This window comes from Plecotus auritus (assembly GCF_963455305.1).
Source record: "Plecotus auritus genome assembly, chromosome: 6".
Lineage (NCBI taxonomy): Eukaryota > Metazoa > Chordata > Mammalia > Chiroptera > Vespertilionidae > Plecotus > Plecotus auritus.
In genome coordinates, this window is record NC_137773.1 from 175245317 (window position 1) to 175266526 (window position 21210).

General features: G+C 56.7%; 1 protein-coding gene across 1 annotated transcript; it reads right to left on the minus strand.

The window, feature by feature from the left end:
* Positions 1 to 1119: 1119 nt before the first annotated feature.
* On the minus strand, positions 1120 to 19582 carry IL5RA (interleukin 5 receptor subunit alpha; the record flags this gene model as incomplete). Its single annotated transcript, XM_080674391.1, is given in 14 exon segments — positions 1120 to 1391; positions 3814 to 3898; positions 4515 to 4608; positions 9720 to 9858; positions 11245 to 11390; positions 14912 to 15071; positions 15074 to 15101; positions 15172 to 15218; positions 15220 to 15326; positions 15879 to 16017; positions 16943 to 17077; positions 17079 to 17089; positions 19419 to 19533; positions 19535 to 19582. Coding segments are annotated over 14 exon segments (1341 nt in total). The 3' UTR covers positions 1120 to 1304.
* Positions 19583 to 21210: the final 1628 nt, after the last annotated feature.

Below are 21210 nucleotides of genomic sequence, written 5' to 3' on the forward strand. Positions count from 1 at the left end.
GGACTTCTCCACCACACCTCCCCCGCGCCACCCCCCACCCCCCTCTCCCACCCCCTTTCCCCTTACCCCGTGCATACAGCCAGGGCCCCAGGCTTTTCAAGGAGGCTCAGGTGGGCAATGGGCGAGCTGTTGGCAAAATGAACCTCCCAGCCCCACCCCCATGAAGCACCAGAGAATCCCAACAGCCAGAGGGAGAGAGAGAGAGAGAAAGAGAAAGAGAGAGAGAGAGAGAGACGGGGGGGGGGGGTCAGCCCTGAGAGGGGGGCGTGATGGAGGAGCCCCATGTGTTCTGGTCCGTGACCCAGGCTCTCGGGGGGAAGTGCCTGCCCCCCGTCCTGGTGGGGGGCTGGGCCAATGTCTAAGCAACTTGCCAACGAGGGCATTTACTGTTACGTGAACGTCCACTCTCTCCGGCCATGACAGGGCCAGTGGCCACTCAAAACGTGCCGCTTTCTGCCCGGCCGGCGTGGCTCAGTGGTTGAGCATCGACCTATGAACCAGGAGGTCAGGGTTCAATTCCCGGTGAGGGCACATGCCCGGGTTGTGGGCTGGATCCCCAGGGCGGGGCGTGCAGGAGGCAGCCCATCGATGCTTCTCTCTCATCATGGATGTTTCTATCTCTCTCTTCCTCTCCCTTCCTCTCTGAAATTAATAAAAATGCATTTTTTAAAAAACACAAAAATCGTGAACTTTCTCCCAAAGCGCAGCTCCTCTCAGCCATGTACGCATCACCGCTGAGCCACGACATCAGCAGGAAGAGGCGGGCCGCGGAGGCCCCTGGGACTCCTGTCACATTCTTCCGAACGCTGCCTCCTCCCCGGACATCACCGTGGCCTTGGCCTCGGCCCCGTGCCTCCCGCGTCCAGCTCTGTGCGAGGAGCCGGGTCCACAGCATCTCTCCGCCTCGGGGCCAGCGCGTGCGGGACTCGCAGAGGAAAAGGAGCATCAACAGGCGCCCGCCCGCCCGCCGCAGTGACAGCCGGTTCATCCGCAGCAGGGGTCCTCAAACTACGGCCCGCGGGCCACATGCGGCCCGCCGAGGACATTGATCCGGCCCTCTGGGTGCCGCTGCCTGTCCTGCTTAGCAGCCAACTCGTCCCGGGCCCGCAGTGCGCATAGGAATTTGTTCATAGTTTGTTTTTTTTAAACTATAGTCCGGCCCTCCAACGGTCTGAGGGACAGTGACCTGGCCCCCTGTTTAAAAAGTCTGAGGACCCCTGATCTGCAGCCTCTGAGCCGGGAAGCAGTCCTCGCCGTTCCAAGGCCGGGCCGGGGCGCGTGCGGAGCCGGTGGCCAGCGCCCCATCAGAACACCAAGTCCTCCAGGCCCTCGAGCCCGGGATCCTCCACGTAGCTGATGACTTCGCTCTCTGTCTCACGTGACCCCGATTTCTGCAAAACAAACCCCTCTCAGCACTCCTTCCGGCCTCAGACACGTGGCGCACAAGCCTGTTTTGCTTCTAAAAACAGTAAATGTCCAGTGAAGACAATGTGGCCAATCAAGTAGAAAGGAGAGAAAAAATACCCAGGATAGACCCGCCCCCCGCCGCCCCCCAACACAGCCCACGGCCCCTCAGCCCTGCTTTCTGCAGGGAAACTCATCGGGGGTCAGCGCATAAACAGTGATTCCCCCCCGGGTAACGTCCCACAGCCTTTACATCCCGTGGTGCATGCCGTGGCCACATCCTTTCTTTTCTTTTTTAGCTGCATCATTTTTAATAGTTCCATCGTATTCTGTTCAAGGATACATTGGCTACGTCCATTTTGGTGATTTTAAATAATACTGACATCAAAAATAATAATAATAACACTGACATCAGTTAGAAAATTTGCAATAAAAAATGACCCCGCCCCAAGAGACCATATTCAGCCAAACGCTTTCAGCATCTGCGCCCCGCGCTACCGCGTGTGGGTGTGCGTGACCCGCCGCAGACGTGGTCTCTGCCTCGCGCACGTCATCGTCCACGGCCCTGGACCGCGGAGGGAGCCGTTACTACTGCAGAAACAATGATGGCTGGGGGCGTCTCTAACCAACCGAACGCTCCGAGGAGCTTTTTTAACTTGATTTTAGAGAGAGAAACGTCGATTTGTTGTTCCACTTATTTATGCATTCATTTTTTTAAGTGAAGATATCCATATTTTTCAATCTTATTTATTTTACTGACTTCAGAGAGGAAGGGAGAGGGAGAGAGAAACATCAATGATGAGAGGGAACCATCCATCGGCTGCCTCCACGCCTCCCTACTGGGGATGGAGCCCGGAACCCCAACCCGGCATGTGTCCTGACCAGGAATCGAACCCACAACCTGGCGTATTGGGCCAATGCTATAGTGGTCGGCAAACTCATTAGCCAACAGAGCCAAATATCAACAGTACAACGACTGAAATTCCTTTGGAGAGCCACATTTTTTAAACTTAAACTTCTTCTAACGCCACTTCTTCAAAATAGACTCGCCCAGGCCATGGTATTTTGTGGAAGAGCCACACTCAAGGGGCCAAAGAGCCGCATGTGGCTTGCGAGCCGCAGTTTGCCGACCACGGTGCTATACCAACTGAGCACCAGGCCAGCCAGGGCAGAATAAGACAGATTTACAATAAAGGCCAACTCATCCCTCTTTCCCCCGCTCCCCCACCCCAAGTGCCTGCCCTCTGACGTTACTCTCTGACTTGGTCTGAACGAGCAGCAGGTGCTCGGGGCGGGCTCTGGGTGGGCAGCAACCACCGGAGACCCAGGCCTGGGGCCAGCGGCGCTCAGGGCACAGCCGTACGACAGGCAGAGGTGTCCTCCCCACCAGCCCAGAGCTTCCAGGCCTTTGTCAAACCCTCGCTGCCAAGGGCCCTGATGGGCCCCCTGCGGTCCTGGCAGCAGAGGTCCCAAAAGTGGTTGGACAAGTTTGGCCTTTGGAGATAGAGGCTGAGGCGCTGCCAGCTGTGGCCCAGCTGTGGCCCAGCTGTCCATGGCTCCCACGGCCTCCCAGGGGCAGAGCTGGCAGCAGGGCGGAGAGCAGGAGGCGGTACTGGCTTTTCCCAGTTCTACCTGCTCTGGCTCTCTCTCTCTCCCCCTCTTTCTCTCTCTGTCTCTCTCTCTGTCTCTCTCTACCTCTCTCTGTCTCTCTCTGTCTCTCTCCCTCTCTCTGTCTCTCTGTCTCACTTGCTCTGCAACCCAGGTGCATGTCCTTGACCAAGAATTGAACCTGCAACCCTTTGGTGTGCGGGCCGGTGCTCTAACTGCTGAGCAACACTGGCCGGGGCTGAACAACTACCTTTCAACAAAGATGTCAAGATGATTCCCTGGGGAAAGTGCTCCCAGCCACAGCCCATGCGCGGTGGCCGAGCCTGCGCCCTGAGGGTGACCGGGGCCCAGAACCCGCCGCTTGGGAGAATCGGTCGCCTTCCCTCCGGTAGTGTACGCCGGGGAACTGGGCAAAGTTCCTCCGAGAAACCGGACCCGTGAGGACACCCCGGCAGAAGCGGGTCCTTACTGGGAGGGCTAAGCGGGCACTGGCCCTCTCCTCATGCTGCCTCCTCCACAGCCACGAGAGGCGGGCGCGGGGGGCTGCAGGCCTTGCCCAAGGTCGCCAGAGGCGGCTGATGGGAAACTCGGATCCCAGCGTGGCTGTGAGGGACGCAGGGCTGAGCAGGGCCTTTCCGGTCGTCAAGGACGGGAAGGAACGTTCCTAGCAAAGCCGTCAGCCAAGCGGGACGCCTGCAGCCACAGCGCCCGGGCTCCTGGGGCAAGACCCCCCTTACATGTGGGAAACGCCCGGGGACCGACCCTGGCAGGTGGGACACCGCGAGAGGACCTTCGACGTACCTCGTAGTTCACGGTGGCAGCGAAATCTTTAATGTGGCTTTTGGGTGCTGGGACGGGCGGAAACAGCTTGGTCCATGCGTGACATCTGCAAGCAGAGCGAGGGGGGATAAGGCCCTGCAGTGTCGCCTACACACCGACCTCCTTGACGGCAGGGCCTGCTGCTTGGGGTCTTCAAATCTGTCAGCCAAGACCCCCCAACAGCTACGTGGCCGTAATGGTCGGAGCCCTTGGGGGGCTGCAAGCCGCTGGTGGCACCCGGCCAGTGGTCGAGCATCGACCTGTGAACCAGGAGGTCACGGTTCGCTTTCTGGTCAGGGCATCGACTGCGGGCTCCATCCCCAGTGCGGGCGTGCAGGAGGCAGCCGATCAATGACTCTCTCTCATCATCGATGTTTCCATCTCTCTCCCTCTCCCTTCCGCTCTGCAGTCAATAAAAGGATATTTTAAAGGGGGGAGGGGGGGGGAAACGCATCAAGGCTGCAGGCCGCGCTGTGCCGAGGCCCCGTCTGCGAGTCACCGGCTGCTGATTCTCAGCCTCCGATTTGCTTCACTCTCATCTCGGAACGGTTGTCGCGATGACACGGCCGTGCCATACCCTCCCCGCCCCCCCATAACTACCCCCCTAACGAGAGCCCCAGCGGATTCAGCGGGAGGGTGAACAGGCAAACTCAGCCCAGGGGTGCACCGACGCGGGGACCTACGTCCTGCAGGTGAGGGAGGCGATGAAGGCGAGGCACACAGCCGCCACCAGCGTGATGGGGTACCATTCGGTCCAGGGCTTCCGCGCCTCGTCTCCTGGTGGAAACGGGAAGAAGGAGACGGAGCTGGAATCAGTGACAGAGCAGAGAGGTGGGCGGCGGGCCATCGGGAGGCGGGGCGTGGAGTCGCAGGTGCTGGCGGCCGCTGGGCCTGGAGCCCGCCTTCACAGGGGGCAGGGGACACGTCACCCTAAGAGCGGACAGGAGGGCGACAGGAAATGCGCGCAGGGTCCCCCCCTTTCACCTCGAAGCATCACTGACGCAGCAGGTATCTGTGGTGTACCTTTACCCACGATGCCACCTGGAGCGCATCTGCTTTAGGGGGCAATAAGGGTTTATTTATGTACCTGTTGTCCATGTTCACCTGAGGGTATTTTTCCACTGCTTTTTAGAGAGCGTGGAAGGGAGGGAAAGACGGGGTGGGAGCAGGACAGAGAGAAACATCCATGTGAGAGAGAGATGCATTCACTGGTTGCCTCCTGCCTGCCCCCCGACCGGCGCAGGGAGGGAACCCGCAACCAGGCACGTGCCCTTACCTGGGAATCGAAACTATGACCCTTCGGGGTGTGGGCTGATGCTCTGATCACTGAGCCACGCCAGCCAGGGTGGAGTAATAAGGTTTTAGATGGTAAAGCTACAATGCAGCCAAATCGCATCACCACCAAAATACTTTACAAAGTTGGAAATTGAACTTTTAGAGGCAGTAACACGGAATAATACTCGTGGAGAGCAAGAACGGTGTCCAGGAGGTCAGGGCTCGATTCCCGGTCAGGGCGCATGCCTGCGTTGCGGGCTCGATCCCCAGTGTGGGGCATGCAGGAGGCAACCGATCCGTGATTCTCTCTCATCACCGATGTTTCTATCTCTCCCTCTCCCTTCCTCTCTGAAATCAATAAAAATATATTTTTAAAAAGAAAGAAGAAGGGTGTCAGGCTCTGCTGCTGCTGCTGCTGTGAGATACAGTCCATCCTCAGAGGCCTGTTCCCCTCCCCCACGTCCCAGCCAGGAAGCGGAGCGAGTGTCGACGGTCGCTACGTTCTACCTGACTCTTGTTAAAGCTGCTTCTAGTCTGTTTGGAAGAATCTAACCCGATTCTTCTGCTGGCTTTTAGGACAACTTTGGGGGGAGGGTGGGGGTGACTTTTTAAGGCACTAGAAATGCATCCCAGAAAAATGTGAGGTCACTGACTCTGTGAATTCCAGACGCACACACACACAGAATCTAGAACAGGGGTGGGCAAACTTTTTGACTCGAGGGCCACAATGGGTTCTTAAACTGGACCGGAGGGCCGGAACAAAAGCATGGATGGAGTGTTTGTGTGAACTAATATAAATTCAAAGTAAAGGAGCGGAGGGGAGAGCAAGAGAACCGGATAGAACAGCCGGATCCGGCCCGCCGGCCGTAGTTTGCCCAAGGCTGATCTAGAACGTTCTACTGTCTGCATCTGGGTCAGACAGACAGGTCAAGCTCGGGTCCTGCAGAAGGAAGGAGCCGCGCTGTAACCACTATCAGGGTCCCACACTCGGCCCACTCCGTCCCGCATGGCGCAACGCCGAGGCCTGATAAAGCACCGTGCCAGCTGGCGACGCAAACCGTTCCGTTAAACCACCCTCTAGCTCAGGGGTCCTCAAACTTTTTAAACAGGGGGTTCACTGTCCCTCAGACCGTTGGAGGGCCGGACTATAGTTTAAAAAAAAAACTATGAACAAATTCCTATGCGCACTGCGGGCCCGGGACGCGTCGGCTGCTAAGCAGGACGGGCAGCGGCACCCGGCGGGCCGGATACATGTCCTCGGCGGGCCGCATGTGGCCCGCGGGCCGTAGTTTGAGGACCCCTGCGGCGTCTAGCTGTTCACGCAGCTCTCGCTTTGATAAGCGACGATTCTCGCTGCATTAGCAAAAGTAGAGAGACAGCTGATTTTATTTCCCCGCGGAATAAAGGGCTTGGTGCAGGCGAGGTAGCGTGGAGGGCGTGGTGGGCAGTTGGCCATTCCCAGGCCTGGCGGCTGCAGGTCCCGGTGCGGAGCCCTGAGCCCACCCAGAGAAAAGGCCAAGGTCGGCTTCCCCTCCAAGGACACACACCTGGCGGGTAAACTGAGGGCCACAGCTTCCCGTCCTCACGCACACGGGGAGGCTGGGTTATCTGCTGCTCAGCTCGTCATTCATGCCAAATAGCGACACCAGTTATAGAAGCGAGTGACTGAAAGGCCCCTTTCCTCTCACTTCAGACAGCAGCCCGAGGCGGACGCCCCGACAGGGTGTCTCCCCGCTGGCGCTGGCTGGCGTTTCACCCGTAGTAAAAGCTGGGCTGCCCCTGAGAGGTATGAATTTGAATTCCGGAGTCTCTGGCCTCAGAGAATTTCTTAAGAACAAGTGTTTCCCTAGAAGGTGAATTTTCTGACTCAAGGAGCAACTCAAAGAGGTTTCTTTTCAGGAAACCGGGGGGCGGGGCTGTGCGGCCTGCAGAGGTGAGCTCGCAAAGAGGAAGTCTCCTCGTGGTCCGGGCCCCCGGGCTCCCCCATCCCGGTGCTTTTCGGACGTGGCCCAGCCGGGGTTTCCGGGGACTTGTGCCTCCATCGTTTCTGACATCTGGCCATTCAACCTTGAGGATGAGCCAACTCGTGAAAATTATTGTTTTATAACCCAGAGAAGAGGGTGGGGAGCATGGGGTGTGCAGTGGGGTAAGACGGGGCAACCGAGAGGGAGAAGACAGAGGCCCGCGCCCCACCCAGCCCCAGGCCTGGTCCCAGCTCTGCCTCTGGGGCCCTCCCTCTGGGCACAGCCCCGCCTGTTCTGGGATCCTGTGGTCTTGGAGTTCAGAGGGATAACTCTCAGAGGCCGGTTTGACACAACGTGCTTACTTACAATCACAGTCATAACAGCTGAGTACTTGATACGTACTGACTCCTTCAGTCCTTCTGCCCGCTTCGCCCCACTGTGCAAAGCAGGCCGTGGACGCTGGCTTCCTGGCTCCGAGTCACCTCCCAGCAAGGGGCCGGCCAGGCTCACACCTGTAGGCCCTGGCGGCTCACTTCTCCAGGCTGACCGCAGCCTTTAGCCGCTTCAGCAGGTCCACAGCCCTGAGCAGGGATGGGGAACAGCTGGCCAGAGGGCGTATAATGCCTGTAAATCAGCCGTGGGCAAACTACGGCCCGCAGGCCGGATCCAGCTGTTCTATCCGGTTCTCTTGCTCTCCCCTCCGCTCCTTTACTTTGAATTTATATTAGTTCACACAAACACTCCATCCATGCTTTTGTTCGGGCCCTCTGGTCCGGTTTAAGAACCCATGGTGGCCCTCGAGTCAAAAAGTTTGCCCACCCCTGCGTAAAATCATTTGGTTGGCCCTGCCATGGCATTAGGGGTGAGTTAATGAAATGTTTGACCAAATCTAGCAGGCTAGTTTTTTTTTTTTCAAAGACTACTACCTAGAATACATTTTATTAATTTACTTTTGTTAATCCTCACCCGAGGATATTTTTCCATTGATTTTTAGAGAAGAGTGGAGGGGGGAGAGAGAGAGAGAGAAACTTCGATGTGAGAGAGACACACTGATTGGTTGCCTCCAGCACGGTCGGTGATTGAGCTTGCAACCGAGGTACAAGCCTTTGACCGGGATCGAACCCGGGACCCTTCAGTCCGTGGGCGATGTTCTATCCACGGAGCCAACCCGGCCAGGGCCCAACATTTAAGTGGATCCTTTGTTTGGCCCATGAATGATGTTATAATTATTCACGTGGGCCTTGGCAGAAAAAAGGCTCCCCACCCCTGCCTTACAGGGAAGAAAGTTCTGGGGGGCTGGGGCCTCTGCGTGCTGTGCAGGAAGGCCTGCAGGGGAGAAGCAGGGGCAGAGGGGAGCTATCCCAGCAGGGCCCCGTCTAGTCCCCCCAGGGCGGCTGAGGGGCGGGACCATCCGTGCGTCCTGACGCGCATGCACACGCGTGGGCCTCCCATCCTCTGCCCCGCGGAGCTGACCGCTGAGGAGCCACCTGAACACCCTGCCCACCTCGACCCTGAGTCCCCTAAAATGCATCTTAACTGGCACCTGTGAGGCATCGCATAGATCCTGGCCTCCGAGGGTCGGGGCGAGGCCCTGTTTGAGGGGCACAGCCTGGGACTGGGGGTGACCTGGTCCGCGAGGAGCAGGACTCAAGTGACTGAGCCTGACCCGGGACGCGGGGGCGGGAATAAGCGCAAGTGGACACGGGTGGGCGCCCACGACCCTCTCCTTCCCACGGGAAGGGCAGGGGCCATGAAGTCCGCTCTCCTCCACCGTCGCTGGCTTCCCGCGTGGCATCTGCGTTTCTCTGGGGCGAGAGGGTGGACCTCAGAGAGGGAAGGGCCTCCCAGGGTCGGGAAAGGGGCGTGCACCGGAGGCAGCGAGGACAGCAGGGGACAGCAGAATGCAGAAGTTGAGCAAGTTTAGACAACAGAAAGACTTAGAAAGCGGGAAGTAAGCCGGTCCGATAAGACCTAGGAGCCTGTTGAGGAAGGGCAGGCGATCCGAGGACTGATAAAGTGAAACTGCTAATTCTGTTTTTTAAAAGATACATGTGCTCCCGCCCTGGCCTGTGTGGCTCCGCAGTTAGAGCGTGGGCCGGGATTCTCTGCTTCAACCAGGAATAAGCTTGCTGGCTTTAAAGGAAATGCAACGGCCAAAACCGGTTTGGCTCAGTGGATAGAGCGTCGGCCTGCGGACTGAAGGGTCCCGGGTTCGATTCCGGTCAAGGGCATGTACCTTGGTTGCGGGCACATCCCCAGTGGGGGGTGTGCAGGAGGCAGCTGATCGATGTTTCTCTCTCATCGATGTTTCTAGCTCTCTATCCCTCTCCCTTCCTCTCTGTAAAAAAATCAATAAAATATATTTAAAAAAATAAATAAATAAAAATAAATAAAGGAAATGCAACGGCCCTGGCCCGTGTGGCTCAGTGGGTTGGGCGCCATCCTGTGCACCTTTGATTCCTGGTCAGCACACGTGCCCGGCTCCTGGGCTTGATCCCCAGCAGGAGGCGTGCAGGAGGCAGCTGAGAGATGTTTCTCTCTCATCCATGTTTCTCTCTCTCTCCCACTCCCTTTCTCTCTAAAATCAATGAGAACGTTTTTTAAACAAAAATAGTAAGACAAATAAGAAGTCAGATGCACGATACTCACCCACAGAAATCACTGGACTCCACTCGCCCCAGAGCCCCCCTTCTCTGCACACGGAGCTCACCGCGGCTCTCACTTCGATGCAATACTTAGAAATGTCGTTAACTGTTGTGGTGAACTCATTGGTCGTCATTTTTTCCGTCTAAACGGGGGAAAAAAATTGGCATTCTAGTAAAGCCCTAGACACGGAGTTCGGTAATGCCAGCGATCAGGGCGAGAGGTCATCCGTGCGTCACGGGACTCGCTGCCCAGTGAGCCACTCGACATGAACAGGACACGCATTGGTGAGTTCGTGTCAGGCTGCTTCCGGGTGGACGGGTCAGCGGGGGGGAAGCTCTCTTGTAGCCCAAATAAGTCAAACGGGCGAGCATCGGGTCGAGATGGCCCATCCGGGTCCCGATGGAGTCCCCAGGTTGAGGGACCCGAGTGGCTGACAGCACCGTGCTCCGTCCCTCCTCATGTCCCTCCTCGTTCCCTTGCTTTCCGTCCTCTGTAGCATCAGCCACGGACAGTCGCGGGCCCCTGTGGCCCGCTGCCTGCTTCTGCAGGGCCTGCGAACTAAGAATGTGTTCTGTACCTTCCAATGGTTGAAAACTACCGAAAGGATAGCAGTCCATGACACGTGCCAAGTGCATGAAACTGGAATTCCGGGATCCACCAGTGAAGTGTCACTGGCACACGCTGCGCCCGTTGGCGTCTGTACCACCGATGGCGGCGTTTGTCCTACACGAGACGCTGAGGAACGGCGGCCAAACCGTGGGACGTGCAAAGCGACAATAACTGGTCCTTTGCCAAAAAGTTTGCTGACCCCTGATGTACAACTGGGGGTGAGGGGGGTGTCAGGGAAATAGAAAGAGTGGAGACTTGAGGGGCAGGTTGAATCCTAGCTCTCTCCCTCCAGTGACCCGCAGGGCAGTTTTTGACCCCCTGAGCCTCAGTTTCCTCCTCTGTAACAGGAATATTAACCTCTAACTCCTGGATCATTGGGTTCGATGGAATGACCAGCTGGGAGCCAATTCCAGCATGTCATAATTACAAGAGTTTCATCAAAAGGTTGATGAAACTTGGGGGCTCAACAAGGGCTGAGTCACACCTGTAATTACCTGTTGGAACGGCTCATAGGCACTTCCCCCAAACCTGAATAGGATGATTGTTTGCTGCCAGACAGCTCAGGGCATCTTAATCTACATGTTATTGCCTCCTGTTGGCCAAACACCTGAACAGCTGTACACTATTCCCCAATCTGACAATGCTTCTGTACCCTGTCCTTTGAAGTGTATTATCTCCACCTTGCCTTAGGACAAATTGTGTTAATAAAAAGCAGGGGTCCTGAGATAAGGAGAGAAGTCTGTAGCTCCTTTAGCGGAAGCTCCTCTGACCCCCAATGCCTTTCAAAACTATCTTTCATCACTGGGCTCATTCTTAATCTGCGCACAGCCTTTCTCCGGATTGCAGAACCCTCCTTAATGCTGGGACAGGAACCCCGGCAGCGACCTTTGTACACGTGTTGGAATAGTCGCGGAATTACCTGGAAGTAGCCCTTCCTCGCGCTGTGGATTCTCACTTCGTAATCAAAGCAATGGCCCGGGAAGGCGGACACGGGCTTCTCCCAGTGGACGTGCAGATGCCTCCCCTGGACCTTGGCCGTGACGTTCCCTGGAGGGTTGACGTGATCTGGGTCAGAGAAGGAGAGGACCGTGAGCGGGGCTGACGCATCCGGCACTGACCTCCAGGCCACAGGCCTCATGGCCCCGGGTGACCCCTGGCTAGTCACTGAGGACGAGAGCCTTCGGTGGAAACCCCTGCACCCGGAGAGGGATTGAGGGCTCCTCCGAGCAGCATTGACGGGGTAGTCTCTCTCCTCTCCCCTCATGGCAAGACCACCACCCCCCCCCTTTTTTAAGTTTTGTTATTATTTTTTTTAATAATTTTATTGATTTCAGAGAGGAAGGGAGAGGGAACGAGAGACAGAAACATCCATGTTGAGAGAGAATCATGGATCGGCTGCCTCCTGCACGCCCCGCACTGGGGATCGAGCCCGCAACCCGGGCATGTGCCCTGACCGGGAATCAAACCTCAACCTCCTGGTTCATAGGTGGATGCTCAACCACTGAGTCACTCTGGCCACCTCCCCCACCCCACCCCCCTTTTTACGTCTCAAGTTGGAGGGTAAACTGATCCCGAAGAGAAATCTCCCCAAGCGCCCCTGAGCCCCACCCCCGCCGAGCAGGTGTGCACCCGATGGCACTTCCCCTCTGGGGGGCAGCTTTCGCTCCATGCTGTTGGTGGGTCCCGTTTGGGTTGGTTTGGTTTGGGGGACGGAGGGGAAAGGGTTGGTCTTCTCTGGCGTGGAGAACGGATGGGCTCTCGCGCCTTGACTCACAAGCACCGAGTCTGCCCCCCAGACCTCACTGTGGCTCCCGCACGTGATGTGGCTGGAAATGATCTCCGAGCGAGCGTTCTGGGCCGAGGTTACGTGACTGAGATCTCGCAGCGAATGAGTCACAGGGACACGCCACGCGTGCCATTCCCCAGCCAGAACGTGTTTCACCAAAAACGTCTTTGTTTTGGTCACCCGAGGAACTGGACGCAGTGAGATGGAAGCCACGTACGCGAATGAAGCCCTGTGGGGGGTCTGTGGGGCTGTGTCCATTTCATGTTAATTGCATCGTTTCCCACGCCCTTCTCAGCGCTTTGTTCTAGCTTGTCCTGCTAAGTCGCCAGGAAACATACCGGTGAGGAATCACATTTCTCTTTAGGAAACGCCGTGTCCCTTTAACAGCGTTAACATTCCACTCGAGGTACACACAGACATGCCCCCGCCTCACCGTGTGCTTTAAACAAGGGCATGTTGCGTGTTTATGGGATGCCCGTGCCAGGCACTGTCCTGAGATGCTGCCATTATGAATACACGCCATTCTCACAGAGCCTCGGGGGGAGTGTTCATCTCCCCATTTCTCGGGTGAGACTGAGGCACAGAGGCGTGGCCGGCTTGTCTCGGGACACTCAGCGGGTGCGTGGAGCCAGGACCCACGCCCACCCCCACGCCTGACCCGCCCCGAGACCTGTGTCCATCACCACCCTTGCTGTGTGGAAAGGGCCTGAGGGGTTTCACTAGTGGGGTACAGGGGGGGGACGGAGGGTACCCCTGAGGGGTGTTTAGAGCTGTGATCACCAGCTGAGGGAGGCGACCAGCGAGGTGAGGGGCCGTAGGTGGGGCGGCGGCTCGGGCACCAGAGAGCTCAGGCCTGGAAGCCCGGCCGCCGGGACAGCGAGGCCCACCTGTGGGCAGGGGACCCGAACTGCTTGGCGGGGTCACCGGGCCATCAAGGACCCGCGGGCGGCGATGCCTGGGCCCCGCATCGGGTTGATGCTCAGCCACTGAGTCATGTTATAAATAATAACAGGCTGGGCTGACGTGACCCCTCCAGCGGGAGCTGGTTCCCTTTCCGGTGCAGGGTTTCCACGGGGGAGAGTCTGTGCCCCGGGGGACAGTGGGAACGTCTGGAGACGTTTCTGTTGTCACATTGGCCTGGAGGGGCTCCTGGCATCTGCTAGGTACAAGCTGAGCCCCCTCCAATGCCCAGCCCGCCCCCCAACACTGCCATCCGGCCCCCCAACACCACCATCCGGCCCCCAACACCGCCATCCAGCTCCCCAACACCACCATCTTCCCCCAACACCACCATCCAGCCCCCAACACTGCCATCCGGCCCCCCAACACCACCATCTGGCACCCCAACACCACCATCCGCCCCCAACACTGCCATCCAACCCCCCAACACCACCATTCGCCCCCAACACTGCCATACAGCCCCCCAACACCACCATCCGCCCCCCAACACTGCCATCCAACCCCCCAACACCACCATCCGCCCCCAACACTGCCATACAGCCCCCCAACACCACCATCCGCCCCCCAACACTGCCATCCAACCCCCCAACACCACCATCCGCCCCCAACACTGCCATACAGCCCCCCAACACCACCATCCGGCCCCCCAACACCACCATCCAGGCCCCCAGCACCACCATCCGGCCCCCCAACACCACCATCCGGCCCCCCAACACCACCATCCGGGCCCCCAGCACCACCATCCGGCCCCCCAACACCACCATCTGGGCCCCCAGCACCACCATCTGGCCCCCAAACGCTGCCGTCGGCCCCCCAAAGCCACAGCCCGGCCCACAACGCCGCCATCCAGCCAAACATGTCAGGGGTGCGGAGGCTGAGAAGCCTTGTCCCCGGGGGCATCAGAAAAGGAGTCAAGCCCCAGCTGGTGTTGCTCAGTGGTTAGAGCATCGGCCCACGGACCGAAGGGTCTTGGGTTCGATTCCTGGTCAAGGTCATGTACCTGGGTTGCAGGTCCAGTCCCTGGCCTTGGTTGGGTGTGTGCAGGAGGGTTAGGGTTAGGGTTAGGGTTAGGAGGCAACCAATCATGTGTCTCAGATTGATGTTTCTCTCTTTCTCTCTTAACCCCTTCCACTCTCTCTAAAATTCAATGGGAAAAATATTGTTGGGTGAAGATTAACAGGAGGAGGAGGAGGAGGAGGAGGAAAGGGGGGAGGAAGAAGAAAGAAGAAGGAAGAAGGAGAAGGAGGGAGGAGGAGGAGGAGGAGGAGAAGGAGGAGGAGGAGGAGGAGGAGGAGGAGGAAAGGGGGGAGGAAGAAGAAAGAAGAAGGAAGAAGGAGAAGGAGGGAGGAGGGAGGAGGAGGAGGAGGAGGAGGAGGAGAAGGAGGAGGAGGAGAAGGAGGAGGAGGAGGAGGAGGAGGAGGAGGAGGAAAGGGGGGAGGAAGAAGAAAAGAAGGAAGAAGGAGAAGGAGGGAGGAGGGAGAAGGGAAGAGGAGGAGGAGGAGGAGGAGGAGGAGGAGGAGGAGGAGGAGGAGGAGGAGGAGGAAAGGGGGGAGGAAGAAGAAAGAAGAAGGAAGAAGGAGAAGGAGGGAGGAGGGAGGAGGAGGAGGAGGAGGAGGAGAAGGAGGAGGAGGAGGAAAGGGGGGAGGAAGAAGAAAGAAGAAGGAAGAAGGAGAAGGAGGGAGGAGGGAGGAGGAAGGAGGGAGGAGGAGGAGGAGGAGGAGGAGGGGGGAGGAGGAGAAGGAGAAGGAGGAAGAAGGAAGAAGGGGAAGAAGAAAAGGAGTCGAACTAAGGGATGTAGACAGCCCCTCCCAGGCTGCGCCTCGGTCTGTGTCCGGCTCACCGATCGCTTGAAGAGCGAACAGCCGGTCGTACGGCCGGATGGCGGCGCGGGCGCTGGAGCCGCTGACCTGCACGGCGAGCCAGTCCCGCCCTTTGCCGTCGATGACAGTCCGTGGGAACCAGCAGGCCACGTTCCTCCGCCGCGCATCCTGGCTGTACCGGGCCGCCACTCCTCCGTCCGCGCGCCGTACCTGCACGGCGACACGCGTGAGATTGTGCGGCCGGGGGAAGCAGCCCCGCGCAGGGACGACAGCCGCCCACCTGTAGCGGAGGAAGTACTGCGTGTCCTCGGGGGCCTCCGCGCCCCCCCCGCCAGGCGCAGCGCAGGGAAACGTGGTAGGGCCGGGCGCGCGTCCCGTTACTGGCCACGGTGTTTGTGGAGCAGGTCAGGTTCGCCGCCGAGGTCCCAGGAGACCCTGGACGGGGGCAGATGAAAAGAACGAGACGTGGTGGGGACAGCTCCTGAGTCCTGGACTTCCCCGGAAACCACAGGGCTTGGGGACAGCTCATCCGTCTTCAAAAAGGGATTGTCGCCCTGGCCGGTTATCTCAGTGGTTAGACCCCCCGGGCCAAAGGGTGGCAGTTTGATTCCCGGTCAAGGGCACGTACTTGGGTTGCAGGCTCCATCCCTGGCGCCCGTCGGGGCACATGCAGGAGGCAGCCCATCACTGTATCAGTCTCACACACACGTTTCTCTCCCTCTCTCCTCCCTCCCTCCCACACCAATGGGAAAAACAGGTGAGGCGGACAAGAAAAAGGGATTGTCACCACATGGTATAGAACCTACTGTGTGCAGAGGGCTAACTGGCTGGGGTGAAGCCTTGGTTAGGGTGTGGCTGGCGCGGGAGGGGGCCGGGGGGGGGCTCGTGTGACCCGGGAAACGTGAGCTGTTCGGTCCCGACTGCCCCACCCGCTGGGAGCTGGTTACCTACAGAGTCCGCGCGTGCACCTGGGCTTCGGGGCCTCACCTGGGGGCGCCGGGAGCTCGGCGGACACCCAGCTGCTCGCCGGGAGGGAGGGCTCTTCCCAGGTGACCGTCCGCACGCTGGCCGAGAAGCCGCGGTGAAGGGGGGCCACGCGTGTGCTCTCCGTGTTCTTGGTTTGGTACTAAAAGCGAAGGGGGTCCTGATGCGTACAAGGGAAATCGCCTCACGTGAACTGTTTTAACCAAAGAGGCCTTCTCTCCCGATGCTTCAAGGGCACGTCAAAAGCAACGCTAAGAACCCAGTCCCATGAGCCTCCCCTCGCCCCTGAGCTCAGTAAGTTATATCCGTTAAATATGGACAGCTTTTACATGGCAACCATCCCTCCAGACGGTGGCTTCTACAAAATGAATAAATTACCCAATCCTGGTATTTATACCTGGCTTTAAAAACCCATATAACGAAAACATCATCATCGTTTCCTCAAAGACACACGAACACATTCTTCTTATAAAAGACAACAAAGGATGACACCCAGGCCCCGCTCCCTCGGACCACCGGCTCCCTCACATAGAAGTCTCTAGAATCCATGCTGACTGAGCGTGGGGCGTGCTCGGCGATGGTGCACCCTCTGTGTAATTTTGGGGGGGCACCTATTGGTTCCAGGTGCTCTAACACGACCCGTGGGGAACCGGGCTGGGGCCTGAGATGTCAAGTGTCTGGTCTAAGGTTGCAAAAGTAGAAATTGAACACACGGGATTTGAACTTGGCCTTTGGTGCGGTCATCCGCCCTCCCCCCGTTTTACTCAGCCAGCCTCTTCCTCTTGGTGAGCTATCTTAGAGAAAAACATAAAACCGACGTCCAATCCACCGTGCCTCAGACGTTACTAAACGTTCTTTTGTAAGAGAAAGAACGTTCAGACGTCCTGGGCTGCCCCCCGCCACCGCCCCCCCCCCCCCCCCCCCGACATTCCACCGGAGGCGCTGCTCTAGGGGAACGTAGCGCAGAGCCCGAGGCCGGTTTGTCTGGTGGCAGTTTCCTGGGATAAGGACAGGGCCCTGGAGGTTAAGATGACTCTAACGGGAGGGCCGGCCGGCTGGCCACTCACGTCCTCGTCCTCCGGGGCGTGGATCTGCACGTGGTAGCCGAGCTTGACCGTCCCGAGCTCTTGATCAGGATTCGGGTCCCAGCGTAAGAGCACTTGCGCCAGCCCCCCAGCGTGGATGGTGAAATTGACAGGGGGGGAGGAGTGAACCTGGTCAGAAGGAAGGGGGCAGGCTCAGCGTCCACGGGCAGCGCTCTCTAACGGGGGAAAACAGTTCCTGTCCACGGCAGCATTTTACGAGGGCTCTCGGAAGGCATAAAGCGGGAGTGATTCTGGAGAAAGTCCCTTAAAAGCTGCTTTGAACTTGTTATCTTCTCGTTTTACTTTGCCCAGGTGTTTACCTATAACATCTACAGATCCTCCATGGGTTAGGCATATTTTACTCTATCATGATTTATTAGAAACATAGTGTCAACCCAGCCGGTGTGGCTCCATGGTTGCGTGTTGTCCTATGAACCAGAAGGTCACAGTCCAATTTGCAGTCAGGGCACATGCCCAGGTTGTGGGCTGGATCCCCAATGGGAGGGCGTGTAGGAGGCAGCCGATCCATGATTCTCTCTCATCGTTGATGTTTCTATCTCTCTCTTTCCCTCTCCCTTCCTCTCCGAAATCAATAAAATATATATATATACACACAAACACTGAGTGGCCATATTATTATGATCTCTGAACGCATATTAATCTGGCCACTCAGTGTGTGTATATATATTAGAGGCACGGTGCATGAATTTGTGCATGGATGGGGTCCAGCCAGCCTGGCCAGGGGGAGGGGACATGGGCAGTTGGCCGGCCTGCCTGCTGGTTGAACTCCTGGTCGAGGGGACAATTTGCATATTAGCCTTTTATTATATAGGATATACACGGAGTGGCCGGATTATTATGCGTTCAGAGATCATCATCATCTGGCCACTCAGTCTATATATTTTAAAAAGAACCCTAGTCTTAACACTGAGGGTCATTGCCCACTAATTGGCCAGGATAATGCACTGGTTTGTGGCCAGTAATTTTTTTTTAGTGACACGGGAGAAAACAGCAAACACATCCAAGCGTCGCTCCGTGCATCACAGACCACAGGAAGGCAGTGTTTCACGAGCCTCCGCCTCCCATTACACATGCACTTACGTGTGTGCCTGTGTGCCGGTCCGGGATGGAAATGGATTTCATATTATGATTCAAAGTCAAAACAAACTCGTAAGCAGAACTACTTATGTAGTCATTTCGGGGGTGGGGGAGGGGTTTCCTTAGTAAACCACTCTCCAACTTTGCTTTCAAAATAAAAGCTTTTATTTAAATTATAGAATCAGTGGCTGTTCGTTTTAGAGATTTTTGAAAGCGCAGATGAGAATAAAAAGAAAAGAAAAATTACCTCCAATCCCACCACTGAGAATGGTACAAACATGTGATCTACTCCTGTGTCCCTGGGAAGATGTTAACCAAACTTCTTCCATTTTGTCCGAGGTTAGGGTAATATTGCACCACAATTACGAAACGTACTTGATTCACGGACTGTGCCGTCAGGATGCTTCCACTGATCTTGAGTGCGTATTTCACAGCCTTCCCTGACACCCCCCCCCCCGACACACACACACACACAGACCCCCAGGGCTCCATCTATACCGCGCTGGGCATAATGGTCACCACTGGCCACATCTGGCTACTTAAATCTAAATGAATTAAAAATAATAAAATCCGCTGAGCCGGCGTGGCTCAGGGGTTGAGCATCAACCTAGGAACCAGGAGGTCATGGTTCGATTCCCGGTCAGGGCACATGCCCGGGTTGCGGGCTCCATCCCAAGTAGGGGGCGTGCAGGAGGCAGCCGATCCATGATTCTCTCTCATTATTGATGTTTCTAACTCTCTCTCCCTCTCCCTTCCTCCCTGAAATCAATACAAGAAAAGAAATTATTTTAAAAAATAACAACACCTTCACTGCCTTAGTTGCAGGATCCATAGTTCAGGTGCTCGGTGGTCACCATGGCCAGTGGCCACTGCGTGGCCAGCGCAGATGTAAGTCGCTGGCTGGCGTGGTCACAGGGCGTTAGTTCTCCCAGGCACACTTGCTAGGTGGGGGCCGTGGGGCTGTGACTTCACACCACCCTCCGGTCCACACATTCCCCAGCAAACACAGCGGGAGGTCGTTATTCTCTGTTGTGGGGCCTCCTAACCGGTCCCTGGAGGCAAAGGCATTCCCCAGCTTTATTCCCTCGGTTTCCTTTTGGGGCCCGAACCCCCACCCTGGCAGAAGGACTTCCCACAGCAGCCTCACATCTGCGTTTGGGCCAGCCTTGCTTTCTCCAGATCCAGCGTGTTTCCAGAGTTGGCATCCTGAGGACAAACACTCTACCACTTTTTTTTTTTTTTTTTTAATCCACGGATCATTCCCGAGTGGAGGGATCGTTTCGCAGAAAACAACGCTAGCACGTTTGCGATGGGCTTCGTTTCTTAAGAGACGTGACTGGCTTTCACAGGGGGCACTTACAGTTTTTATCAGGAAGTAAGGCTGCTCCCAGGACGACCGCGGCCCCCACAAGAATCAGTAACGTGGGCGCCATGGCGATGAAATCTACAGGAAACAGAAGAAGAGTCACGTGGCCGTTTTTTAAGAAAAGCCCGCAGCCCCTTCCTAAAGAACAAGGGAGCCATCTGGCCGTGTCACAAGCACTGTGAACGCTGTTAGGTGCTGGAAGCACCGACATGAAGGGACCTTCCTAAAAGGGGCAGGATGGGATGTAAAGCGTCACTGTGGTCCAATCGAAGAGCTGCTCCCGGGAGGTGTGTCTGGGCACAGCAGGCACAGAGACTTCCCAGTTGATTCCTAAAGGCTCAAGGCACGCAGAGCAGGACAGGTGTTGTAGGGGGCGGGGGGGGGGGGGGGGGGGGGAAGGGGGCGGGGACCAGGGCAGGCCTTTGAACAGAGAAGCTCCAGGCACAGGGCATCGGATGGAAAATAAACACCAATTTCCTGAGCGAGAATCGAAGATGAGCCGACGTGGCAGAAGCTTCGATCTAACACAGCAGTGATGTGGGGCAGAGGAGATCCCGTTCCCGTCAGGGGCCCAGCAGACACTCATGGTGCCGGGAGCTCCGGGGAGGCCGAGTGAACCGCGGGGGAGTGCGCCATAAGAGGAATTGAAAACGCAGATATCCCTCCTGGCCGGCGTGGCTCAGGGGTTGAGCGTCGACCTATGAACCAGGAGGTCACGGTTCGATTCCTGGTCAGGGCACATGCCCGGGTTACAGGCTCCATCCCCAGTGTGGGGCGTGCAGGAGGCGGCCGATCCATGATTCTCTCATCATGGATGTTTCTCTCTCTCTCTCCCTCTCCCTTCCTCTCTGAAATCAATAAAAATATACTTTAAAAAAATAAAAAGAAAGGAAACATAGGTATCGGCCTGGAGAAAACACAAAGGGATTTCTGCCTGCTTGCAACAGTTTCACAGCAGAAATGCCTTTGGACAGAGAGGTCTGAAGAGCAGGCGCGGCAGTGTGGGGAGTGGGTGCGTCCTGTCTGCATCTGGTTTGATGCGTCCCGGAAGGGGGCGCGGTGTCTTTTAGGGATTGTAGATGACACATCCTGAGTGTTTCCTGTGCAAAGTTTTGGAAGCCGTTTTCCCTATGAACTTAACCTTAAAGAACAGACCACACGCACCTTAAAGAACAGACCCCACGGGTGGCTTCCACCCGGTGTGTGCCGCCCCGGGTGCGTGTGGGCTTTTACAGACCAGCCCTCCCTGCGGTCCCTCCTGCTCCCTCCGGGTGCAGGGCACAGGCATCGTCCTATTGACATCAGTCATTCCTCGAAGGCCAAACAGCTGGCACAGAGCGGGACTCAGACCCAATCTCGGACCTTCCGCCAGCAAAACCTATGTTCTGTACTCATGTAAGTGACGTGCCGTTTTTAGTTAAACATTGTATCTAAGTGGGTTGGTATTTCCCAAATATAATTCTGGGAGAACCACAAAGCTAGACGTTGGCTCCATGGATACGTCCAGGAAATACCAAAAAAACAAAAAACAAAAAAATCCCCAAAAAACCAACAACCCGCTCTTTCCTCGTTATTACATCTTAGGACTTAACTAACTTAATGTACCACTATCTCTACTTAACTTCCTAACGAAACTGCTACAGTGTCACAACGCAGAAGACAGAAACAGCGTATACGTTACTCAATTCCTTTTAGAAAGAAACGTAAGGATCGCCAGTAAGCATGATGCCCCTTTGGGTCAAAAATAATTCTGTTTCTCCTTTCTCTCCAATGACCCCGTGCCAGG